The sequence below is a fragment of the Macaca fascicularis genome, chromosome 1 (assembly GCF_037993035.2).
Source record: "Macaca fascicularis isolate 582-1 chromosome 1, T2T-MFA8v1.1".
NCBI classification, from domain to species: domain Eukaryota; kingdom Metazoa; phylum Chordata; class Mammalia; order Primates; family Cercopithecidae; genus Macaca; species Macaca fascicularis.
Window position 1 is genome coordinate 59,551,562 of NC_088375.1, and position 27,023 is coordinate 59,578,584.

The 27,023-nt window shown below is 43.2% G+C and overlaps 2 protein-coding genes and 1 long non-coding RNA gene across 25 annotated transcripts in view; 2 read left to right on the plus strand and 1 right to left on the minus strand.

The window, feature by feature from the left end:
• NAV1 (neuron navigator 1) overlaps positions 1–7,777 on the plus strand; it is a 280,412-nt gene extending 272,635 nt beyond the window's left edge. For all 13 annotated transcript variants that reach the window (XM_015447945.4, XM_015447949.4, XM_065531951.2 and 10 more), the window contains 2 exons: positions 2,004–2,201; positions 4,300–7,777. In XM_015447945.4, the coding sequence (XP_015303431.1) occupies positions 2,004–2,201; positions 4,300–4,395 (294 nt within the window). In that variant the 3' untranslated portion in view covers positions 4,396–7,777. The remainder of the gene's footprint in view (positions 1–2,003; positions 2,202–4,299) is intronic.
• LOC123567441 (uncharacterized) overlaps positions 1–14,392 on the minus strand; it is a 64,897-nt gene extending 50,505 nt beyond the window's left edge. For both annotated transcript variants that reach the window (XR_006690371.3, XR_010582019.2), the window contains exon 1: positions 13,806–14,392. This is a non-coding gene — a long non-coding RNA (uncharacterized lncRNA). The remainder of the gene's footprint in view (positions 1–13,805) is intronic.
• The window catches only part of IPO9 (importin 9), a 53,235-nt gene continuing 40,249 nt past the window's right edge, over positions 14,038–27,023 (plus strand). For 2 of the 10 annotated variants that reach the window (XM_074032496.1, XM_065531966.2), the window contains exons 1-2: positions 14,038–14,227; positions 19,762–19,872. Coding sequence is in view for 1 of the 10 variants with exons in the window: in XM_045363777.3 (XP_045219712.1) it covers positions 14,065–14,227 (163 nt within the window). In the remaining 9 variants the exon portion in view is untranslated. The remainder of the gene's footprint in view (positions 14,228–19,761; positions 19,873–27,023) is intronic. The other 8 variants (XM_045363777.3, XM_074032514.1, XM_074032503.1 and 5 more) reach the window with 5 other exon arrangements.

Below are 27,023 nucleotides of genomic sequence, written 5' to 3' on the forward strand. Positions count from 1 at the left end.
AAAGATGCTGTCAGACTGATGCCAGAAATCATTATTTCATTTATAAATTATGTTATTTTAAGGAAATGTTGCATTATTATTAATAGCTTTTCAATTTAAAAGCATTTTCACACAGATAACATTTGTTTTCAAGAAAGTAAAAAAAAAATTAAGTATTATGACTAAAGTAGAAAAATTTCCTACTTGAAAAATGAAATTGCAGGGTCATACGATTTGTGCATGTTAAGTTTAATGCAACCTAGGCATCCATCAGTAGATGAATTGATAAAGAAAATGTGGTATATACACACATGATGGAAAATTATTCAGTTGTAAAAAAGAAGGAAATTCAAAGCCAGGCATGATGATGCATGCCTGTAGTCCCAGCAGCTACTCTGGAAGCTGAGGCGAGAGGATCCCTTGAGACCAAGAGTTAAAGTCTAGCCTAGGCAACATAGCGAGACCTTGTCTCTTAAAAAAAGGTGGGGTGGTTGGGGGATGGGGAAGAAATTCTGTCATTTACAACAACATGGATAAACCTGGAGGACATTAGGTTAAGTGAAATAAGGCAGGCCTAGAAAGACAAATACTGTATGATCTCACTTATACATGGAATCTAATGAAATCAAACTCAGAGCAGCAGAAAGTAGAATGATGGTTACCAGAGGCTGGGCATGGGGTTAGGTGGGTAGTAGTGGTTGAGGAGATGTTAGTCAAAGGATACAAAATTTCAGTTAGACAGGAAGAATAAGTTCAAGAGATATATTGTACAATATGGTGACTATAGTTAATAACAATGTATCATATACTTGAAAATCACTAAGAGAAAAGTTTCTATTTATTTTTTTGAGATGGAATTTCACTCTTATGCCCAGGCTGGAGTGCAATGGCGCGATCTTGGCCCACTGCAACCTTCACCTCCTGGGTTTAAGCGATTCTCCTGCCTCAGTCTTCCAGGTAGCTGGGATTAACAGGTGTGAGCTACCACACCCAGCCTAGAATAGATTTTAAGTGTTCTCACCACACACACAAAAATATGTGAGGTAAAAGCCAGGCGCAGTGGCTCATGCCTGTTAATCCTAGCACTTTGGGAGGCCGAGGCAGGTGGATCATCTGAGGTCAGGAGTTCAAGACCAATCTCACCAACATGATGAAACCCCGTCTCTGCTACATACAAAAAATTAGCCCAGTGTGGTGGCGCATGCCTGTAATCCCAGCTAGTTGGGAGGCTGAAGCAGGAGAATCACTTGAACCCAGGAGGCGGAGATTGCAGTGAGCCAAAATTGAACCATTGCACTCCAGCCTGGGCAACAAGAGCAAAACTCCCTCTGGGAAAAAAATATATGTGAGGTAATACATATGTTAATTAGCTTGATTTAGCCATCCCACAGCAAATACATATTTCATAACATCATGTTATATATCATAAATGCATATAATTTTTGTTGATTAAAAAATAAAATAAATTGAAAAAATAAAAATTAAATATTTTTTAAAGTTTTAATACAATCTGCTAAATTGTCCTCCAAAATTATCTTACAATTTATACCAAGTTATTTCCTTGTTTGGAAACTCAGGAAAACACAGAAAGCAGAGCCTCAAGGATTTACATTTGAGGAAGTGCACTTTTTTTTTTTTTTCGAGGCAGTCTTGCTCTGTCATCCAGGCTGTAGTGCAGTGGCTCACTGCAGCCTCCACAGGTTCAAGTGATTCTCCTGCCTCAGCCTCCCAAGTCGGTAGGATTATACAGGCACACACTGCCATGCTTGGCTAATTTATTTTTTATTTTTAGTAGAAACAGGGTTTCACCACGTTGACCAGGCTGGTCTCGAACTTCTGACCTCAAGTGATCTGCCCGCCTTAGCCTCCCTAAGTGCTGGGATTACAGGCATGAGCCACTGTGCCCGGCCAGGAAGTGCACATTTTTAAGGAGCATATTTTTTGTAGGAACTACCAAGAGACTGCATGAACAAGCCTCTAATCTGTGAATTCCCCACAGTAATCATATTTTACCTTCTTTCCAGGTCCATGGACAGAAAGCCGCTTGGGAGGACCCAGTAGAATGGGTCCGGGACACACTTCCCTGGCCATCAGCCCAACAGGACCAATCAAAGCTGTACCACCTGCCCCCACCCACCGTGGGCCCTCACAGCATTGCCTCACCTCCTGAAGATAGGACAGTCAAAGATAGCACGCCTAGTTCTCTGGACTCAGATCCTCTGGTGAGTAGAAGCCATTCTAGAGTAAAAATAAGACTATTATAGAACTGAATTATTGACCAGCAGGGTGGCTCACACCTGTAATCCCAGCACTTTGAGAGGCTGAAGTAGGAGGATTGTTTGAGTTAAAAACCAGCCTGGGCAACATAATGAGACCCTGCCTGTATTTCAAAAAAGAAAAAAATAAGTTTAAAAAAACCCTGAATTTTTCACACTTTTCATGCATACACTGATGGGGGCCTGGAGAGTAAAGAGTGAGTACTAGCAAGGCCAGGACCAGGCTGAGGCCAGTGAGGAGCTCTGAATATCAGAATCTGGGGTTATAAAGATCATATGCTTGAGACCTGGCTTAAGCTAAATAATAATGCATCCCAGCAAGATATATTCTAGCAAAGACCCACATGTCATGTAGATCCCATGATGTAGGAATATCAACCAAAGAAGTAGAGCAGTAGTGCACACTAGCACTCTCTCTACTTCTGCTTCTCCTCTGACGCTATCCTGAAGACTACTTCAGCTAAATGAGTTCATGTACCAGTTATCATGGAAGCAATCATCATTGCCTTTTCACAAACCACTCTAAACTCTGAGATCTTCATCACTGAGAAACCAAGAATCAGACCCATGATCTAGATTTTTTTTTTATTTTTGGAGACAGAGTCTTGCTCTTTCATCTAGGCTGGAATGCAATGATGATATCAAAGCTCACTGCCACCTCAAACTCCTAGGCTTGTAGGCTCGAGTCATCCTCCCACTTGGGCTTCGGCATCCTGAGTAGCTAGGACTACACTTGTGTGCCACCACGCCTGGCTATCAGGGGAACCCGCCCCCGATAGTCAACGTGGGTTCTTTTCTATTTCCCTAAGCGTCGGCTGGTCTGAGAAATAAAGGTAAAGAGTACAAAAGAGAGAAATTTTAAAGCTGGGTGTCCAGGGGAGACATCACATGTCGGCAGGTTCCGTGATGCCCCCCTTAGCCATAAAACCAGCAAGTTTTTATTAGCGATTTTCACAAGGGGAGGGAGTGCACGAATAGGGTGTGGGTCACAGAGATCACATGCTTCACAAGGTAATAAATATCACAAAGCAAATGGAGGCAGGAAGAGAGATCACAGGACCACCAGGCGAAATTAAAATTGCTAATGAAGTTTCGGGCACGCATTGTCATTGATAACATCTCATCAGGACACAGGGTTTGAGAGCAGATGACTGGTCTGACCAAAATTTATTAGGTGGGAATTTCCTCGTCCTAATAAGCCTGGGAGCGCCATGGGAGACTGGGGCTTATTTCATCCCTTTGTCTATGACCGTAAAAGACAGCTGCCCCCAAAGCAGCCATTTTAGAGGCCTACCCTTAGGGGCACATTCTCTTTCTCAGGGATGTTCCTTGCTGAGAAAAAGAATTCAGCGATATTTCTCCTATTTGCTTTTGAAAGAAGAGAAATATGGCTCTGTTCTGCCTGGCTCACCCGCAGTAAGAGTTTAATCTCCCTTGTTCCCTGAACATTGCTGTTATCCTGTTCTTTTTTCAAGGTGCCCAGATTTCATATTGTTCAAACACACATGCTCTACAAGCAATTTGTGCAATTAACGCAATCATCACAGGGTCCTGAGGCGACATACATCCTCCTCAGCTTATGAAGACAATGGAATTAAGAGATTAAAGACAGGCATAGGAAATCACAAGGGTATTGATTGGGGAAGTGATAAGTGTCCATGAAATCTTCACAATTTATGTTCAGAGATTGCAGTAAAGACAGGCGTAAGAAATTATAAAAGTATTAATTTGGGGAACTAATAAATGTCCATGAAATCTTCACAATTTATATTCTGCCATGGCTTCAGCCAGTCCCTCCATTCGGGGTCCCTGACTTCCCACAACATCTGGCCGATTTTCTTTTCTTTTCTTTTCTTTTCTTTTTTTTTTTTTTTTTGTAGAGACAGGGTCTCTCTTTGTTTTCAAGGCTGATCGCAAACTCCTGGCTTCAAGCTATCCTTCCACCTTGGCCTCCCAAAGTGTTGGGATTTTGTTGTCGTTTCTCTTCTGTGGGCAGGACCCAGAGTCCCAACTCTCATAAATCCATCTTTTTGCCCCTCTTTAGATGGCCATGCTGCTGAAACTTCAAGAAGCTGCCAACTACATTGAGTCTCCAGATCGAGAAACCATCCTGGACCCCAACCTCCAGGCAACACTTTAAGGGTTCGGCAATCACTGTCACCCCCGGACAGCAGAACGCTGGCATCAGCTATCTTAGCTCCTCCTCTCCCCTCTCCTCTTTCAGAGCACTGGCTCTCCAGCCCCAGGAGGAGAAAAGGAGGGAGGAGGAGATGAAAGAGGAGGGACAGGTTCTTGGTGCTGTACCTTTGAAAACTTCCTAGTAAGGAATGGTGGGGTGGCGTTTGGGAGCTTGTGCCCCCTAAACACATATACTGGCCTCCTCTAATGACTTTGGGGAAAAGATGGTTCTGGGTCTTTCCCTTGACTTCTTGTTTCAATTACAAACTCCTGGGCTTTCTGGGGAGGGGTTCAGAAAACATCAAAACACTGCAGCAGTTCCTAAACGATTCTCACAAGCAACCCTGAAAGAGACAGTCATGTGAGGGGGATCTGGGGGAGGCAGGAAGCTCCCCAGATTTTCTCACAGACCCTTCCCAATTCCATCACCACTGCCAACAACTCCTCCCCCAGAGATCTGGCTGGAGCCCAGAAAAAGAAGCATGTGGTTTAAAAAATGTTTAAATCAATCTATAAAAGGTAAAAATGAAAAACAAAAACAAGCAAACAAACAAAAAACAATGGAAAAGATGAAGCTGGAGAGAGAGGAACCAGTTGCCAAGGTAGAAAGACAGCTGCCCGCTCCTGCCCTCTGGATGACATAGGGGACATCAACAAGACGGCTGCCAACCTGAGAAGTCACCAAACCACAAAAATAACCTTACAGCCTTCAGAGAAAGACTACCAGCTCTGTCTTTCTACCCTCTAATTTAACATGCATGGGAGTCAATAAACCCTACTTTTTTATTTTTGTTTTTTATTTTGTTTTCATTTTTTCTCCCATTTGCCTATTTATTTTTTTTCTTTTCCCTTTTTTTTTTTCTTTTTCTTTTTCCATTTTTCCATTTCCTCACATATCCACGAGATGCTTGGGTTGCTTTTCCAGGGGCTAGTTTGGCTTTTCCAAGTGGGTTTTCTTTGGAGAATCTGACGCCATATAATTGGCATGACACCTGCCATGCCAATATCTTTGGCATCCATGGGGCTTATATGAGACATGAAGCATTGGCTCGAAAGTAGAGGGAGAAGAGGAACCCAGTTCCCTTGACTTCCCTTTTGAGAAAGCACATGTTCTGCTAGGTAGCTCAATTGCCAGCCTCTGTCATGAGAGGGTATAGCCTCATCTTGATAGAAGAGCTACTCTGAGCTTTATCATGGACCAGAGGAAAACCAGGAAATTGAAAACATTCCTCTGTCTTGTGGCCAGTTTGGCCTTTCACTGCACTATTCTGATGGTGCCTGACTGAATCAAAATATCCTAGCTGGCTCTTACTATTTTTCACAAGTAAGTATTCACATTTAAGAGACTGAATATCCATGTGAGATCATCCCAATCAGAATATAAGACTCAAGGAATTTGACTTGGTGGCCAATACCTGCCTTCCAAAGAGATCCTACCTTTGCAGATTTGCTCCTTTCCCATTGCCTCGAAGGTCTGGCAATCCCTGTTCTTTGATTTGACAAGTACTTACTGAGTACTCACTATGTACAAATCATTAGGTTAACACACACACACACACACACACACACACAAGACTTGGGCCCTTAAGTTTACAGTCCAATAGGAAGTGTTAACCTCCATTAAGCTACACCTCCTTGTTATCTAGACCTTCGGGATCATCTAAGAAATGTAGCTGAAACCCAAGGAGCCAGCTAGAAAGAAGCTTTTGATTAGATGTACAATTCGTTGGGGACAGAAGATCTGGGATCAATTAAGATGGCACCTGAAGGACTGTGGAATCTTGTTTGTCAGGAGTGGGCAAGTCTACTTCCTGCCATTTCTGAAAGCCCTGTGGGACCAGCTTCCTGGCTGAGCTGCCTGGTAGGCTGAAGCTTCAGGACTCTGCAGATCAGGGATATGTGATGAGCACCGGCCTAAGTGTTTGCTCTTCAGATTCCTAAGTAGCACAAGACTTTATTAGAATCTATAGGCATACCAGCCTGGATCACTCTGTTCCACCCAACCGAGGAGTAGATGCATCTGAATCTTCATATCGGTATATTTTCATTTAGGTCCAAAAGATGGTCCAGGCTGCCCCTCACAAAAGCTTCTGCATTCACGTGGTAAGCTCCCAGGGATGACAGGGTTCTGTATGATGGAGACTATTATTGCTATTGCTGCTAATTCCATGAGCTGTGAAGATCCCTAACCAACTCAGCTGTAACATATGCAATTCTGTGGTGGGAAGAGGCTGTGTGTCCAAGGATGGTGCTGAAATCACTGCCTTAAGGTCTCTGCTGTGCAGAATGAGGAGGCCCCGGAGCTGGCTGTTCTAACTTAGAAGGAAGAGAAGACTGGATGGGCCTGCTTGGGATCTAGGTCTCTTCTAAACCCCTATCCTAAGCTCCAGTTCCATGGCAAGGCTCAGACTTCGCTTCACTCTATTTTCTGGTGCTGCCCAGCCAGTGCCTTCTGCCATGGATGTTACTGGCTACTTGAGAAAGGAGAGGGGAGAACCCCTTCTTTTGTTCCAACTGCCTCCAACCCTAAAGGGATTCTTGGCTCTCTGGTAACCATGGATACCACCGTGAATTTTATTTGGATCCTCAGCAGGTTGATTCTGGAGGCCTCATGCCATGACTTTTTATTTCTCTTCCTGGGATCCACCACCCTCTACTCTCAGCTGACTGCTGCGTTTAGCCCAGGTCTCCAATTGCTTTCCTCCAGAAAGTGTGTTCCCATCTAGTGAGGTGGTATTGAAGCCTTGGCTTTCCCTCTGGAGCCTGGGACCCTGTTTACAGTTGCACATCTGGGCCCCTCACTGTGGGGATCGATCATTCTCATGAAGGAATCATGGTTATGTGGCAACTGCAGAAGGCTGAGCCTCCTCATGGTGCTATAACCCCTTGGGACACTCATCCAGACTTCTCTGAAGCAGAAAACCTGAGCTCCCCACTCACTGCCCTAGAATTTATGGCAAGGAGCAAATCCACAGCATTCTCTCCCACCTATGTCCTGCTTCTTGGTTGAGCCTACTGGGATCCCTCAGAAAAGAAACACTGGGTCCCCAAGCTAAATTCTCAACCCCCAGGCACCTTCAGAAGAATCCAGCCTAATACTGGAATTTGTGCTATTATCTTCCTCTCCAGCCCCCCAACTCCATCCCTCACCACAGTTGGCTAGGAAATGACATGAGTTCAATATCTAATGTCAACCATTGGGGAGAGCCACAACTCCAGGAGAGGTTCCTGAGCTGAGTCCCTTAATTTCTGGATGAAGAAGATCAACAAGTTTTGTCCAATGTACTTGTTTCTCAGACCTTGCCTAGGCACTAAAAATAAAATACTAGGTCATTGGAGGCTAATTTGGGGCCTGATGTCTGTGTGTGTGTGTGTGTGTGTGTGTGTCTCCCTCTCTCACACACACAAGAGCAGTATACTGTTGCTGTTTCCTACCTTCTGAGGCTTCAAAGTATTTTTTAAAATCTATGCTTTGTGGCAGCTCTACGGTGCTTATCTCTGTCTTTGTGTCAATCCTTAAGTACCCATGTCTTTTTCATGTCTAACCATTGGGAAGGGAGAGGCTGGCAGGGAAGATGAATCTGCTACAAGTCCATGGGAAGACCCTACAATGAAATCCTTATTGGTTGGTATACTGTTTTGGTCTTGAATTGCCAACCTTCCAGCTGATCTATCCATACTACTTAAGTACTAAAGACAAAAATAGAGGGCTTTTTTTTCCTTCTTAATGTCTTGCCTTCTGGTTTTCCTGGTTTGCAAGACTAAGTGTACCTAATCTCACCATCTCTTCATTTCTAGCTCCCTAAAACAAGGGTCACACCACTCCAAGGGATAACCTCTTATAGTGGTCTGAGGAGTAACTATTTCCTAAAGTATTCTAAAAGAGAAGGAAGAGAGAAATGGTACCCTGCTGCTTCTCACAGACACCTCACACCCTCACTTGGGATGGCATTCACATAGAAATGCAGCATTTAGGTAAAATTTGCCTGACTGAAGGGGACTCAGTCCTCCAAATCAGGATCAAGGAGGTATCTACGTGAGACCTTAAGAACTCTTTATTGCCATTAGTTGGAGAGGGTGGGGGAATTGTCCTAATCGCACATCTAACACAGGGAATAAGTGCTGAAGTTACCCAGTAGTTGGAGGGAGTGGGGGAATTGTCCTAATCACACATCTAACACAGGGAATAAGTGCTGAAGTTACCCAGATCACCAAGTACGGCTCCTCATCATACTTTATTTTTGCTTTCCTTATTCCTTGGCACTGACTAAGCTAAAGTTAAGAAGCAGACTTCATAAGCCAACCCCTGTGGTGGGATGGGAAAATGGGCTTTTGCAGAGGGTTTATTAATAGAGATGGATTTACTACTCACAAGTTCTGGTTCATGGCTCCACTGAGAAGGCCATAGTAATAAAATGATCTTACGAACACTGTTCCCCAAAGGCCAAAGCCTGAAGATATTGTCCCTTATAATCCAATCAGCCTTATATTTTAATGAGTCCTGAATCAACCTGATTATGGATATATGGTGCCACCAACTTGACACTCCCCACTGCCTAGGGTAGGTACATGGGTGCATGTCTGCTCAGCCTAGCCTTGGAAGCGAGCACTGCCAGCCACAGATCCTGGGAAAGGTGGTAGTAACTTGGAAGATGTTGTAGCCTTGAAGGTAGGATACCTATGAAAATGCCAAAGCTGCAGGGACACGAAGACAGTTGAAAATTCAACCTATGTGTACTAGATCCTTCCAGTTTGATGGTTTGGTCATTCTTCTTCATGATTATGCCATGGAGAATTTTCTGTGACAAGGGTGGTCATGGAAGTAAGTGAGTGATCCCCTGGTTTCTCATTCCTTAAAGCAGTGGTTCTCAAAGTATGGCACAAGACCAGCAGCATCAGCAGCATTTGGAAACTTGTTAGAAACAAAATTCTCAATCCCATCCAGATCTGCTGAATCAGAAACTCTAGTGAGAGGACGCAGCAATCCATATTTTAATAAACCCTCCTGGTGATTCCGATGCACACTAAATTCAACTATTTTAAAGGGAAAGCCCTTTAGAGTATCGGAGTTCCCACACCGAGAGGCTTTGGGGCCCAAAATAACAAGGTTCTAGGTTGTAATTCAGACTTTAACATTAATTTCAAAGTCACCTTTCTCATGCTTCCTTGTGTTTCTGTTTTTCCATTTATTTTAACAAAGAAAGGTATGTGTGCTTTTGGGTGGAAGTTAGGAGAATGTTTGCATCTTTCCTAGTTGAACACAACCTTCAGAGGAAAACCTTATGCCTCGGAAATTACTAGCTGGCACGCTAAGGGGCTTCAACAAGGAAAGCATTTGGAGGTCTCTTCCAGATTGCTCTTCTGCCGAATTATTTATATCTATTCTGAGCTCATTATGTAATAGGATGGAAAAAGTTAAAAAAAAAAATCGAATTTGTATTTCCATGACGTGTTCTCCCAGTAACATCCCTCTCCTTTATTTGAGTTATAAAGGGCACTGCTGGGCCTGAGAACTGGGCCAGAACCTCCTTCTGTACGGCAGCTAATAGTGTAGGGCTCCAGTATCCCAGGAAGGCCCCTTATTCACACTTCACTCAGCTCATAGGAGAGTCTTGCGTAATGAAGACACAGCCCTGGGCACTTCAGTCCTTGTGCTCCTCCTCTCTTTTCCCCATAGCAGGACCTGGATACGGAAATACTCAGCCAAGGTGATAGAATAAAATCATATTTTTTTTTTGTTTTTTTGTTTGTTTTTGGGTTTTTTTTGGAGAAGGAGTCTTGCTTTGTCACCCAGGCTGAAGTCCAGTGGCACGATCTCGGCTCATTGCAACCTCCGCCTCCCAGGTTCAAGCGATTCTCCTGCCTCAGCCTCCTGAGTAGCTGGGATTACAGACGTGCACCATCATGCCCAGCTAATTTTTGTATTTTTAGTAGAGACGGAGTTTTGCCTTGTTGGCCAGGCTGGTCTCGATCTCCTGACCTCAGGTGATCCGCCTGCCTTAGCCTCTCAAAGTGCTGGGATTACAGGCATGAGCCACAGCACCCTGCCAAATAAGATCCTTTTTTAGAAAATTTTGAAAAAAGCTTCATATCTTTACAAACTCACAAAGTAGCTGATTGGGCCATGGGGGAGATGAGGCTTTTTAGAACTGGTTTTGTTTCAAGTTTGTCAATTTTCCGTGTGTGAGAACTTGGGCAGAGCACAAAGAAACATACAGTGCTAGTAATAGGTCTCCTGAGCTCTGGAACTGTTTGGAGGAGGACTAAAGCGCGGGGGAGCTGAGTACAAAATAATTCCACTAAAATCACCTCCTCAGTCCCCAGAAGGCTGATGGTGGATCCTCTGGCTGTCTCCTGTGGGTTCTTCCTGCTCCTCTGCCATTTCTCTATGCCTGAAGACACGAAGATGATATATCAAGGCAGAGCTCCCATATCGCAGCCAGTCTCTGGGCCACTGCTGTGCAGTGGCTCCCACTTTCTAATGCTTTTTTGTTTTTGCTTTTTCTAACAAAACAATCTTTTTTTAAAATGAATTCCAACCCCTGCTAGCCTCCTTCCCCGCCTCCATACTGTTTTAGGCAGCACCGTTTATGTGACAGAGTCTGTGTTTCTCAAATGCATGGTGTTCCTCAGGTGGAGAGTGGGCAGAAGTTTTTGCAACACTTTTTTTTAAGTTATTGGGTGCAAAATCCCAGACCAGGATATGTGTATGTCTGTGTATTTATGTTTTTTCTTATTTGACCCTCCCCTCTTTCAACCTTCCCCCTTTTATATCTAATGGAGAAAAAGCGAAACTGAATCTGGAAAGCAAATTGTTGTATATAGTTGCGGTAACAATCATGAAGAGAGAGCTGGGCTGTCCCCTTAGTAATTCATTTTAGATAACACATTATTTAAAAATAAAATTCATGCCAGAGCCAGCTGAAGAGGCCTTCCTTCATCACCACTGAGGCCACCCCCATCTGGGCCCTCTGTCCTTCTGGCATGTCTCCTCCCAGCAAGATTCATCTGTTCAATGCCATTTGCGTTTCAATAAAGTTATCTCCTGTATTGTCCACTGGTTCTCTAGCTCCCTCTCTGCCTGGTTTCTGTCTCCATTTATCTTGTGGCCCATTCCTTGATTGGCAAGGCCAGACTGCTTGTGGTCATTTGCCTAAACCAGAAGTAACCGGAAATCCTAAGCTAGAGTCTCCTGACTCCCTTGGTTGGGGGTGGGAGGAACCCCTGCTCACACATTATGGACATAGAATCCTTCACCAGAACTGAAAACATCCAGCCCAAATGTCAAGGCTCTGGAGTCCTCCATCTGGGTTGCTGCACTGTTTGAAAACATACCACCCTCTGGACTTTGCTAAATGTTCTTCTTGGGGTAAAAGTGAACTGACCTATTAGAAGCTGTTGTAATCAAGTTCAGCTTCTCTTGGCCACTTCAAGAAGGTAAATAAGTCTTACTATTCCCCATCGCAGAAGTGAAGGGTCCAAGAAGCAATCTTTTCCCTATGGAATTGTAGTAACATAACTCATCTGTGCCCTCTTAACATGGGAGGTGAGAAGTGTGTTGAGAACTCTCTTCAAGCCAGTTGCAGTGGGTGCACCTGTAGTTCTAGCTACTATGGAGGCTGAGGTGGGAAGATCACCTATCCAGCCTGGGCAACAAAGCAAGACACCCCCCCCCCCGCAACTCAAAAACAAATAAATAAATAATTGAGAAAGCCTTCTGAAATAATCTTCTGATGAGATGACTTAATCCCTGATTGTTACCAGTCTAGCATCCACAGTCTTGGAAGTGACCTAGGAAATGGTAACTGGTTTCCTTTGCCATGTGAGAATGAATTCACTTGATAAGCGTTCCTGGGAACCATTTTGAAGGCACATAACCTGAACAGCTCACCAAAAGATACCTGTTCCTGTTTGCTCTAGACCCTCCCATTCCAATGACATTCTATCCTTTCTGCCACTACATGCTTGCCACTGTGCCCTGAATTTTTTTTAATTTTAATTTTTTTAATAGACAGAGTCTTTATATACTTGCCCAGACAGGAATGCAGTAGCTATTCACAGGCGTGATGACAACACACACTACAGCCTGGAACTCCTGGGCTCAAGTGATCCTCCTGCCTTGGCTTACATCTTGCTTTTTTTTTCTTTTTTTCTGAGACAAGATGTCACTCTGTTGCCCAGGCTGGAGTGCAGTGCACAATCACTGCTCACTGCAGCCTCCTCCTCCTGGGCTCAAGTGATCTTCCCAACTCCATCTCCCGAATAGCCGGGACTATAGGGCCCACGCCACCACGCCTGGGCAATTTTTGTATTTTTTGTAGAGACGAAGTCTCGCTATATTGCCCAGGCTGTTCTCGAACTCCTGGGCTCAAGCAATCCTCCTGCCTCGGCCTCCCAAAGTGCTAGGATTAGAGGCGTGAGCCACTGCGCCTGGCCACATCCCGCATTTTTAACGCCTCTCTGGAGCGCTCATCCTCTCCACCTGCTCCACTATTTAGGAGCGGCTCTGCAACGTGGGCCATTTCCTACGACCAGCCGCTGACAACCGTATCATCAAACTGCTCTTGTTCTCGCACGCTTAAATGTCCAGCCATAACTTCTCAGGGGAAAAAAATGTATACATTTTCAACAAATAGGATTCATTCTCACATAGTCACATACAGCACTCACTCTGGAGGAAACTCCCTTCCACATGCCTGTGTCTCCCCTGCCCAGCCACTTCCCAGCTTTTTTTTTTTTTTTTTTTTTTTTGAGACGGAGTCTAGCTCTGTCTCCCAGGCTGGAGTGCAGTGGCCGGATCTCAGCTCACTGCAAGCTCCGCCTCCCGGGTTCACGCCATTCTCCTGCCTCAGCCTCCCGGTAGCTGGGACTACAGGCGCCCGCCACCTCGCCCGGCTAGTTTTTTGTATTTTTTTTAGTAGAGACGGGGTTTCACTGTGTTAGCCAGGATGGTCTCGATTTCCTGACCTCGTGATCCGCCCGTCTCGGCCTCCCAAAGTGCTGGGATTACAGGCTTGAGCCACCGCGCCCGGCCACACTTCCCAGCTTTGAGGTTGGGCTCATCTACGCTGGAAAACCAAGGGATTGGGCCGTTGTTTTCCCACTTCCACTTCCTAGTTTGCTTTAGTTTATTTTCCCCCCTCTTTGGATTCCTGAGGCTAAGACGAAGAGAGTCACTTGAGCCAACTTTTTTTCAGTGTTTGGAGGGAAAAGATTGCGGTTTAAAATAGGAGCTATTTGTGACCCAGACCCCTCTCCTTAAAGCCCTCTACATCCATTCCCATCCCGCCTCCTCTCTCCTAACACCTGAAAGATGCATGAATATAAAGTCATATATCATGAACTTTATTCCAAATGAGATTTCTAACTTACTGTGCAACTTTAGGAAAGCCCCTTAACCTGTCTGGGGCTCAGTTTTCACGTAAATCCAGTGATCCTTGCAGAGAAAGGTGCAGTTTTCGTTCAGGCAGCAGGAGGCGCTGTCTCTGGAGGCTTAGATTCATTCCCCGCCCTCCGCCCGCTCCCGCCCGCCTCTGGTGCGCAGGCGCGGCTTCGCGGATTGGCCGCGCGCAGGGGCCGTCATTCGGTGGCGGGTCCCGGCCGCGGGGCTGGCGGGCTGAGGGGAGAAAAGATGGCGGCGGCGGCGGCAGCTGGTGCGGCCTCCGGGCTGCCGGGTCCAGTGGCACAAGGATTGAAGGAGGCGTTAGTGGATACGCTCACCGGGATCCTATCCCCAGTACAGGAGGTGCGGGCGGCTGCTGAAGAACAGATTAAGGTGCTGGAGGTGACGGAGGGTGAGTGAGGCGGGACCGTCACGAGGATGGCTCAGCCGCACAATCCGCTGACCGCAGCTCCGTACCGGCAGGGGACATGGGGAGCCTGAGCCAGTTGGAAATCTGGGCGCCGAGAAGTGGAGCAGGAAGCGAGAGGTTGATGTCGCTGGTGGTTGTGAAAGTCCCAGAGAGGAGAGGCGCGCCTGAAGGATAGGGTCGGGGGAGGTGGAGCCTGGGAATGGGGGAGGGAGGGTGGGGACTTGAAAAGATAGATGGAGCCTAGAATCTGCAGGGAACGGAGATGGAGCTAGACTTGGTGCTGTTGGAGGAAGTAGCACGGTCGAGGAAATATTTTCTGAGTCTAGGACCAAGGTATTTTGCTGTTCTCTTCACCAGCTCGATTGTACTGGGATAAGAGTAGGGGGAGCTATTAGTAGAAGTGGTGAAGGGTAGGGCCTCGAGAAGGCGGCTATCAAAGCTTAATGTCATCAAACAAGTTTCTGCCCTTGAGTTATAAACCTAGCTGGTTGGTTGTACTCTTCATGTTTTCCCAGAAATTAAATGCATATGCGACTGCTTCACTGTCCTGACCGTACTTCCGTTTATTTTAAAAATAATTTGCCCTTATTAAATACCTTTGTGCATTTCTATTTGGAGGAACCGATCCGCCTTTGTTTTTGATTCTTTGTCTCCATCCTCTATTGTGTGCTTTAAAGTGATGGAGAAGAAAATAAACTGTTGGTTCGAGATTTCCTATCAATTTCCTGCCGAGTGAGCCTTTCACCAGGTCCAGTGTAGCTACCACAAAGAACAATTTAATCTGGAAACAGGAGGAAAAATCTTCTTGGTCTTTGTGTAAGAAATATATCTCGTCAGAGCTTCAGTGGAACTCCAAATCCTCAGAATCTCCCAACTCAGGAATATTTCCACTACCACTTAAATACCACGTCAGAGATATGGGAAATTGTCCCATCACTGACATCCATCACATTCAGAACCTTGAGTTAATTCTCCTACTGGACGTATTTTTATTGAAAAGAATTTAGAACAAATCGCTCTTAAATTTAGTTTACATTCTCTCACAGTATGAAAGAGCTGTTGAAAACAAATTTTCTTCTGTTGGAAATATGTTGAGATTTGGGATCTAACAGGCTAAGGACCATTTTGAAGGCCCAGTTGTAATTGTCATTGTTTTATAAAATATCAGATCTACAAGAGGAGAAACCACTGCTTAGGAGAAAGCTGTTTGAGAACCATGTGTAAACTAAAAGAGTTTTTATCGGCTTCTAAGTAACATTCCTTTATGCACATTAATGTCTGTCTCCTTTGAATATGAGGAAGGAAGAGTGGCAAAGCAAAGGAACCTCATCACATTCAAGTTACCACCTGAATAAAACTGAGAGTCTGGTGCAAATTCATCCTAACTAAACCTTCCCTGAGTGGTACCCAGTACTCCCGGTGCTCCAAATACATGTCTGGCACCTTTGTATGAAAGGTGGACCTTGACTCGTATTTAAACTGTCTTACAGCAACTCCACTTTTGCTCTGATCTTTTCAACTTCAGCCAAATGCCATGGTCTCATCTAGGCAAAGTCAGTTATAAAGTTCTCGAGGTCTTTTTTGAAACTCTGATTCCTCGCTGTATTCATCTTTTTTTTTCCTTGAGACTGGGTCTTACTCTATCGTGTAGACTTTGGTGCAGTGATGCCATCATGGCTCACTGCAGCCTCAAACTTCTGGACTCAAGCAATCCTCCCACCGAGGCCTCCCAAAGTGCTGGGATTACAGGCCTGAGCCACCACACCTGGCTTTTTTTTTTGAGCCTTTAAGGGAAAAATTAAATTTCAAAAGTACAGAATTTTGATCTAAGTCACTGATGAGAATTGATCGACCGACCCCCATAACTTACTGGTAATGTGTTGTTGGGCAGACTGTGAGAATGAAAAGTGTGGAAAGACATTGATGCAGTGACCTGATATTGGTCGTCTAGTAATAAAGCATATGACTCAGGTTTTGGATGTGGTTAGAGGGTTGGATCAGTCTCTGGAGTTTAGTGCAGTGCTTTGGACCCTTTGGAGGCTGCTTGTGTCTTTTAAGTAGTCTGGCTCCTTATGTTTATCAAAAATACTATATAGAGATTTACCCACTTCTGTACCTGTTTTTAGGTGGAGAATAGTGGTCCATTCCTCAGATGCAGTCTGCTTTCTTCCTCTTGTGGCCTTTAACAAGTTATCTTTGACATTGGGTTCAGAGTACCTCCCACCTTACTCTCTGTCTGAATCTCTCAGGTTTTTTCTGAACATGGTGCAATATAGTAGCTTCTTGTTCACCACCCTCAACCCTTCTTTGCATGAAAACATAGCACCCAGCTTTCCAGCCGGGATTTAGCCAACTATCTGGCCTGATGAAACTGGCAGGACATTGTTCCTCCTATTAGAATGCCCTACAGAGCAAGATGAGCCATTCTTGCAAACAAATGGAGAAACTACTTTCCACTCCTTTGGTGTTGCATCACATTTTAGTGTTTTTTGGTTTTGTTGTTGTTACTGTTTTGAGACGGAGTCTCACTCTGTCACCCAGGCTGGAGTGCAGTGGTGCAACCTCAGCTTACCACAACCTCCACCTCCTGGGTTCAAGCGATTCTCCTGCCTTAGCCTCCCAAGTAGCTGGGATTACAGGCGCTTGCCACCACGCTTGGCTGATTTTTGTATTTTTAGTAGAGACGAGGTTTCACCATGTTGGCCAGGCTCTCTCGAACTCCTGACCTCAGGTGATCCACCTGCCTCAGCCTCCCAAAGTGCTGGGATTATATCCGTGAGCCACTGTACCCAGCCCACATTTTAGTTTTATCCTAGTAGAAGGAACCTTTTTTCCGGTTCTAGGAAACAACTTTTTTTTTTCTTTGAGACAGAGTTTCACTCTGTGGCCCAGGCTGGAGTGCCGTGGCATGATCTCTGCTCACTATAACCTCTACCTCCCAGGGTCAAGCGATTCTCATGCCTCAGCCTCCCAAGTAGCTGGGATTACAGGCATGCACTACCATGCCTAGCTAATTTTTGTATTTTTAGTAGAGGCGGGATTTAGCCATGTTGCCCAGGCTGGTCTTGAACTCCTGAGCTCAAGCAGTCTGCCCACCTCGGCCTCCCAAAGTGCTGAGATTACAGGCGTGAACCAACCTGCCAGGCCGGAAACACTCTTAAGACTTGAAGTTAATGAGAAATGTGGGATTTGGTGTCTTTTGTGTTCTGGTAATCTTTTGATCCTTTTTTGGTTCCACGGGGCCCAGAATCAGGTGACAACCAGATTTAGTCCCTCTGTCTTCTCAAATAACCGCACTGTCTTTATGAGCTGTTTATTAGTCCATCACATAGGAGACTGATCCCACATGGTCCTTAAGATTAACAGGTCTGTTCCCTTTGCCAAAAAGATTTGTTACCTTCCTTGGCTACTAGGTGATGATCCCTAGTCTTGAAGATTAAACGGAAGAATCTCTAATTTGTGGGGAAGGGGCACAGGTCAATTGTCAACTCCCTGTTAAAAGGACAGGCAAGAGAAGTTGACATGCTGTGACCAAATTGTACTATGGATGAGATTTTAAGAAGCAGTTATCTTAGAAAATAAAGGTTGTTGGAGCCTAGAGTAGTCTTGATCATTTAGTGTACCAGCTGATATTTTCTGATAAATGAATTGCCTATAATTAATTATCACATTTTCCAGAATGGGCACCTGTTCTCTTAAGCCAAGGATGTGTGTGTATGTGAGAGATCCACTTGATTCATGTAGTGTGTCAATCTGAAAAGGATAAGAGGTAACTTCATCAGCCTGGTGTCCTGGAATGATTTTTTTTTTTTTTGAGACGGAGTCTGGCTCTGTCACCCAGGCTGGAGTGCATTGGCACGATCTCAGCTCACTGAAACCTCCAGCTCCTAGGTTCAAGTGATTCTCCTGCCTAAGCCTCCCAAGTAGCTGAGATTATAGGCATGTACCACCATGCCAGGCTGATTTTTGTATTTTTAGTAGAGATGGACTTTTGCCATGTTAGCCAGGCTGGTCTCGAACTCCTGACCTCAGGTGATCCACCCACCTTGCCCTCCCAAAGTGCTAGAATTACAGGTGTGAGCCACTGTGCCCTGCCGGAATGATTTTCTTGAGCCCCTGTGCTTGCTATTTTTGCTAGTCACTTGGAATCTGGAAGAAACCCAGCAAACTTCTCTGAATATTTAAAGTCTATTTAACAGGGCTGATTAGATAAGGAGATGATGTCAGTAACCACCTTCATCAGATAGCACTCCCATCCTGAATTGAGGAGAACATTGCTTGAAAGTTTGGAAGTTATTATGATGTACAGTATTCTGCAGGTAATTGTTAACCTATCATTTTTATTTTTTTCTTTCTTTTTTTTTTTTTTTTAAAGATACAGAGTTTTGCTTTGTCACCCAGGCTAGAGTGCAATGGTGTGATCATAGCTTACTGTAGAATCTAACTCCTGAGCTCACACAATCCTCCTACCTCAGCCTCCCAAGTGGCTGTGACTACAAGCACATGCCCATACTTGGCTGATTTTTTAAATTTTTGTCTGGAGATGGGGTTCTTGCTGTGTTGACCAGGCTGGTCTTGAACTCCTGCCCTCAAATGATCCTCCCAGAGTGCTGTGATTATAGGCGTGAGCAACCACAACTGGCCCCTTTCATTTTTCTTAGGAGGATTGAGATGTTGAGTTTGATCAGGTTTGTAGGAAATTTACTTCTACCTAAATACGGTAAAACATTTTTTTTAAAAAGTTTTTTTATTCGTTAGAGACTTTTTTCTTTTTTCTTTTTTTTTGTTCCACTGCTAAGAGTCTAAAGCATGCTCTCTAATTCTGTTTTGTTTAATAGGAAGGTTCATATTAAGCACTTTACGAACATAGTAGTTAAAAAGACTGGAGAGGTTATGAACCACCGAAGACCTCTTACGTCAAAGTCTCATATTCTGTACTCAGCTTCATCAACTCTTTCTTTTGTTTTTGTCTGACTTACGGTGAGATAATGAGAATTACCATCTTTTGAGAATGTCAGTCTTTTATTTTTGGTGTATTTGTGCTTTTTTTTTTATATCTTAGAATGAAGTTCTTTCCCTCTTTTTCTTCTTCTTTATCTACTTTGCCTCTAAGAATGGCATTACCCAAGTGGTGGAATTGGTTGCTTTCATTCAGAACCTTTAACTCTTCGTGCCAGCATGCACAGACTTTCTTACATAACTAGATTTAAACCCTAGGTCATTTTCTTCTTTACTTCTTTTTTGCCTATTACAAATGACAACATTTCCTCTATCATTTGGCCTTGTCTAGTTAGTTCCCGGTAGATAAGTCACAGAGAATACATTTTTCTTCCCTTCTACCACCATTATGTTGAACAGGGGAGGGGGGATATTATCTCTCCCTCACCTTTCCTGGCATTCAGATGCTGCCTAGATATCTGTATTGATTTCTCCATCTTAGATGCCTAGAGAGATGATCCTGCTGGCTGGAAGTTTGCTTTCTGGTTCTCATGGGCACTTTTCTGGCTCTTTTGCAGTATAGCGTAAGCACTGTCCACCTGCGAAGGGCGCCCCTCAAGGATCCAGACGCACTCCTGGGCATGTGGCGGGCACTGAGCCGAGCGGAAGGCGGCCACGCTCGGAAAAAGGCCAGTGGTGGAGTTTTCTTTTTCCTTTCAGCTGTGGTTTTGTGGTGCTTACCAACCCCCATTGAGAAATAGGGAGCTTGTCCAGGGGTCTACTCAAAACCCCATCCTTCTCCAACAATCCCTGTTCACAATTGTCACTAGTTGACTGTCAAAGTACTGCCAAGTCTTGTCTCTCTAGGAGACCCTTCAGACCAATAAGTGTGTATTTCGTAACTGATCCTTTATCCTCCATGCCTTCCTTTGGATTTTCCCTTCTAAACCAAGTTTTAGATAGATAATGTTTTTGCCACATGGGGTGATAAGTGAGAAAAGGGAGCAAGGATAACGAGAGGGAAGCAAAAGACTAAAAGAGAATGAGACTAGAGAATGAAAGAGGGCAAGAGGATTTCTTAGAAGGGAAGTCAAATGATGCCATTTTGGATAGATGTAAAGGTATAATTGAGGAGAATCTAGAGTCAGGGTGAAAACCCAGATTAACAGAATGAACTGTCCTTATTTCACCGTGAGAAAGGGAACTAGAGAAATTAAATTTCCTAACAAAAATAGCTTTAGAAAGCAACTTCATATAGCCCTCTTGGCAGTGTTGCCCTTTGGCTCAACTTCAATCTTAGTTTAATCTTAAACAGTCTTTTCCAAGCAAAGCAAAATAAAGTGGATATGTGTGTCTGTGTTTCTTATATTCTCCTTGCCTTTATTATCCCAGAGTAAGTTATTAGGCTATTCTTTCTCTCGTAAATATATATGTGTGTATATATATATTTTTTTTATTTTTTATTTTTATTTTTTTTATTTTTTGAGATGGAGTCTCACTCTGTCGCCCAGGCTGGAGTGCAGTGGCACAAACTTGGCTCACTGCAAGCTCCACCTCCCGGGTTCACGCCATTCTGTCTCAGCCTCCCAAGTAGCTGGGACTACAGGCGCCCGCCACACGCCTGGCTAATTTTTTGTATTTTTAGTAGAGACGGGGCTTCACCGTGTTAGCCAGGATGGTCTCAATCTCCTGACCTCATGATCTGCCAACCTCGGCCCCCCAGAGTGCTGGGATTACAGGCGTGAGCCACTGCGCCCGGCCTCTTTCTCATATTTTTAAAGACATTATGTTAAAGACACCAATCAGTAAAACCAGAAGTCCCCCAACGCGCACACACAGACACACACACACAAGTACTTTTTTTTAACAGATATACTTAGTTGTATTTCAAAAAATATTGTATCTCTGTTAAGTGAAAAATGTCTAAGTAGGGTTTTGCTACTTAACAGAAACCAATGGATAGGCGCAAATGTGTTAATCAGATTTAAAGTAAGGCAGAGAGCTTTAGGACTATTTTCTAGCTTTTCCTTCTTTGCATTAGTTTGTTTCTTAGTTTGTTTTTTGAGACAAGATCTCACTCTGTCATCCAGGCTGGAGTGCAGTGGTATGATCATAGCTCACTGCAGCCTCAAACTCCTGGGCTCAAGTGATCCTTCCATGTTAGCCTCCTGAGTAGCTGGGACTACAGGTGCACATCACCACACCCAGCTAATTTTGCATCAGTTTTATAGCACAGAGTTTACCATCAACATCATACTCCTTGGAAGCATTTATATAGCTTTTAAGTAAACTAACGTTTTATGGGTACAACAGTCTCAAATGGTGAGTGATATCCTTGTATTTCTAGTAGGTCTGTCGTCTAGACAGACTAAATTGGGTTAAGTAAAATAATTTTGTATTTTCCATCTTTCATCGCCCTATAACCTAATGCAAATAAACTCTTTGTCTTTGAATTTTTGAGGCTTCAAAACGTGTGGTCATGTTGGACATGTGGTCATAATGGACATGTGGTCATAATTTTTGAAACTCTAGAGGTCTATAGAGAAGAAAATCTGTTCATCTATTTTATTTTAAAATTTGTCTTTAGTTAACAATGATGTTATTTGAAGATTTTCTTTGCCATTATTTATCTGCTTTTGAGCAAATATATATGTTACTTGAACTTTAATGCTGGTTCTTTCATGTGTGAAACAATTAGCTTTTAGAAGGAATCCATCTTAAAATACTTGTTGTAGGTACAGATCCCTTGGTTAACTTGGGTTTTTGGCCCCTGCGTGGGTCTTAATCTTCTGATCTCTTATTCTCACCATCCTTTCCAGTCTCAGTGATATGTGAAGCAAGGTGGTTGGTGGAATTTTGTGTATGATCTTTGATAGGTTACCAGACATGATTAACTTACTGTATTGGAGTGAAGAGCTTCTGGCTATTGTGATCATCACTGGAGTTCATCCTTCTGGCAGGGATATGGAAAAAATATATAAATGCTAAGCTTTTCTCTGAAGAGAATAGACTTGGAATTCTCTGGTTGATGAGAAAGGACCCCTAAACTGTGACAGGACCTGTGTGTAAAGTTTGCCTGGTCTTCATGCTCTAATGACTCCTGTGGATCAGTGCCAGAGTGAACTGTTGGAAAATGTGAGGTTCTTTTTCCCTTATGTGAGCTATGAGCCTCAGTATTACCCTCCAACTATCTATCAGCGCTTTCATTGGAAGGACAGTTGTTCAGATTTGTTTAAGCTTTATAAAGTCTTAAGTTTCAAACTTTTCTCAAAAAGTCTCATTCCTCAGTATCTTTTCACACTGTATGTTGAAAAATTTCTTCATTTTGATCTTGTTTTAGTTTGTCCCTGTAGTAATGATCCAAAAATTATGCTTTTGCTAGGAACATTAAAAATCCAAATCATAATGACCTATGGAAAAATTATTTAAATAGTGCCTTAAAAGAAAATACCAGGCCAGGCGCCGTGGCTCACGCCTGTAATCCCAGCACTTCGGGAGGCCGAGGCGGGCGGATCGCCTGAGGTTGGGAGTTCGAGACCAGCGTGACCAACATGGAGAAACCCCATCTCTACTAAAAATACAAAATTAGCAGGTCATGGTGGTGTACGCCTGTAATTCCAGCTACTCGGGAGGCTGAGGCAGGAGAATCACTTGAACCCGGGAGGTGGAGGTTGCGGTGAGCCAAGATTGCGCCATTGCACTCCAGCCTAGGCAACAAGAGTGAAACTCCATCTTAAAAAAAAAAAAATACTGTATGTCCCAGGTAATTTGTGAATGTGCTTATATATCATTGTGAAGGAAGTTACATAAGGCACACCAGAATTGGTTCACCATGTCTAAAGAGGCCAATCCTCGGTGGACAGTGACATTCTAAGCAGACTTGAGGCCATGAAGTTAGCATCCATTATCACACTAAGTATCTGAACTCAAAGGAATTGTGGATGGCCTTAGTAGTTGTCTTTCTCCTTTAAATGGATATCACATGTGCATTTTAGAGTGCTTTTTTCCATTGAACTTGAACGTCGGCATCTAAGAGATCTTCCTGAATTATCTGACTCATCTGTGTTTTAGAATCAGTTCTGAAAGTTGACTCCCATATCTTCGGGTTGTAGACACTTATTGTTTCTTCTCTTGCTACAAATAGGTTTTATAGATTTAACCAGAATCTGTACTAACCAAATTAATCCTAGGAATTAGAATGGATTGCATTATCTGTAGGGGGATTGTGCAAGATTCAAGTGTTTGCTTGTGATTTAATCATTTAATAACTCAGAAAGAATGTGGCTTCTTCTGTGGTGGTCATGCAAAAAAAAAAAAAAAAAATCCACTTTCCTGAGTGAAATGATAGGTGCGATAGCAGTGGATCAAAAACTGCAGCTTAAAGGCATAATAAGAATAAGTTAAGAATCTAAGAATTCAGTAAAATAACAGGAAATAAAATATAAAAATCAATAGCTTTCACATAAACAAACCGTAAAAGGATAGAGAACGTAATGGTTTTTTAATAACCAAAACCATTTACAATATCAACAAAAAAGTAAATGCTTAGGAAATGTGTAAGTACCTATTAGAGGAAACTTTTTTTTGTTTTTTTGAGATGGAGCCTTGCTCTGTTGCCCAGGCTGGAGTGCAGTGGCATGATCTTGGCTCACTGCAACCTCTGCCTCCTGGGGGGTTCTCCTGCCTCAGCCTCCCGAGTAGCTGGGACTACAGGCACCTGCCACCACACCCGGCTAATTTTTGTATTTTTAGTAGAGATGGGGTTTCACCATGTTGGCCAAGCTGGTCTTGAACTCCTGACCTCAGGTGATCCACCTGTCTTGGCCTCCCAAAGTGTTGGGATTACAGGCGTGAGCCACCGTGCCCAGCCTAGAGGAAACTTTTTGAGACAAGGTTTTGTTATGTTACCCATGCTGGAGTGCAGTGGCTCAGTCTCAGCTCACTGCAACGTCTGCCTCTTAGGCCCAAGTAATTGTCGTTCCTCAGCCTCCCAAGTAGCTGGGACTGTAGTCACACAACACCATGCCCAGCTAATTTTTGTATTTTTGGTAGAGACAGGGTTTCACCATGTTGCCCAGGCTGGTCTCAAAGGCCTGAGCTCAAGCAATCTGCCTACCTCTGCCTTCCAAGACATAAAATCAGATGTAACAAGTGGAAAAACATACTCTGTGACTGGACAGGACAACTCAGCATAATAGATGAGCTAGACAAGTTGGTTCTAAAGTTCATGTAGAAAAACAGACAAGGAAGAATAGCTCCAAAAACACTGAAAAAGGAAAACTACAAGAGGGAACTTGTTCTATCAGACATTTAAACATTACATAAAACCTGTGTAATTAAAACAAACAGTGTAGCACTGTACTCAAATAGAACTGTGGAATAGAAGAGAAAATCCAGAAATAGATACAAGTGCCTATGGAAATTGAACATAGATGAAGGTAGTATCTCAAATCACTAGAGGTGGACATTTTAACAAAGAATGCTGCGATGAGGCCGGGTGCGGTGGCTCACGCCTGTAATCCCAGCACTTTGGGAGGCCAAAGCGGGCAAATCACAAGGTCAGGAGATCGAGACCATCCTGGCTACACAGTGAAACCCTGTCTCTGCTAAAAATACAAAAAATTAGCTGGGTGTGGTGGTGGGCACCTGTAGTCCCAGCTACTCTGGAGACGCAGGAGAATGGCGTGAACTTGGGAGATGGAGCTTGCAGTGAGCCGAGATTGCGCCACTGCACTCCAGCCTGGGGGATAGAGTGAGACAATGTCTCAAAAAAAAAAAAAAAAGGGTGCTGCAGTGGCTATGTAGCCGTTTGGAATTAGACTCATGTCTCACACTAGATTTTTTTAAAAATAAACTCTAAATTGATTAGGAGTCTAAACAGAAAAAATTAAATCATACAAGTATTAGAGGAAAACATGGGTGAATTTATCTTAAACTTGACATAGGGAAAGGGATTCTAACTATGACTCAAGATCCAGAGACAATAAAAGAAAATATTTTATTGATAAATTTGACTACATAAAACTTTTTTACAATTTACATGGGGAAAACACCACATAAAAAATCAAGAGACAACTGACAAACTGGGAGAAATTTTTTTCCCCATAATGTATACTACAGACAAAAGGATAACACCTTTAATATATAAAGAATTCTTAAAAATTGAGGAACAAAGGACCAAAACAACACTCAGACATACGAAAAGTGTTTAAACTCACTTATGGTTAGAGAAATACAATCTAAAACAACATTGAATTAACCATTTCTCACCTGTCAGGCTGACAAAAAAATTTATTTTATTTACTTTTGAGACAGGGTATCACTCTGTCGCCTAGGCTAGAGTGCAGTGGCATGGTCACTTCTCACTATAGCCTCAACCTCCCGGACTCAGGTGACCCTCCCACCTCAGCCTCCCAAGTATCTGAGGCTACAGGCATGAGCCACCATGCCCACCTATTTTAGTGTTTCACCATGTTGCCCAAGCTGGTCTTGAATTCCTGGACTCAAGCAATCTGCTTGCCTTAGCCTCCCAAAGTGCTGGGATTACAGGTGTGAGCCACTGCATCGGCCAAAAAATTTTAAATATGATAACACATTCTGTTGGCAAAACTGGAAAGATGCTCTTATGTATTGCTGGTAGGAGTACAAATTGGTGCAATCCTTCTGAAAGAAAATTTGATCACACCCAATAGCTCCACAAATGCACTTACCTCTTGACCCACAATCCCACTTCTGAAAAATCTATGCTGAAAAATACGTATTCACAATGTTATTCACTGCAGCATTGTTTATAAAAACAAAATATTAGGGAAAAAAACTAACTGTCCATACAGAGGAGAGCACATGAATAACATATAGTATATCTACATATATTATGCAGCTGTAGAGAAGAGCTTCAGGAATCTCTGAACTGATGTGGAAATCACAAGATATAATGTTAGTGGTAAAAAAAGCAAAGTGCAAAAGAGTGTCTATAATATACTCATTTTCATGTAAACAAGAAGGGAATGTTTTTTAAAATGTGTCTGCTCATTTGTGTAAAAGAAATACAGGAAAGAAAATCAGAAACTGATTTTGGTTACCTGTCTGCATGGAGTGGGTGGGGAATGGGTGTAAAGAAGTGGGTAATGAAAACAAGATAATAGGGATGAGGAAGAAGTGACAGTTCTTGGAATGTTCCTTTTTGTATAGCTTTGACTCTGAGAGTCATGGTAATGTTTCACATACCAAAAATAAATAAATAACTAAAATCAAACAATGGGGAGGCACTAAAAATGGAGCAGAAGTAGTAACAAGGGAACCTAAATGTTTTACAAATTAATAACAGCTTTTTAGGTGAGAGGAATAACTAACCTAAGTAACTTGTAAAATATTATTTACAAGTAGTAAAATAGTATTTGACTGCATCATGTAGGTTACACTTAAAAAAAAACTATACACCAAAATTGTACTTCAATTAATAGGTGTGTTTTTCACAAAGGTGTGGATTAATACTTCTGTAATTGCTTCATATTTTAAGATTGAAAAAATAACTAAATGTAGATGACGAGAGCCAAGTGTTATCACTTTTGAACAAAGAAGTTACAAATAAGGGAAGAGTAGAATGAACCTCAAGGTTTGGATTGGCATCTGGGCTATCAATCAGTATGATAAATGGATGGATGGATAGATGGTTAGGTATACTGTACTTCCTAGCTCTGTTCTCTGAGAACCCCTAGGAGTAGTGATACTCCTGTAGCAATGAACATACCTAGTGCTCACATCTTGGTTTCTAAATATAGTTCTCCACTGAAAGGCACTAGGGTTCCTTGCAGGAGAAGTTGATATCTGGGCTTGGGCA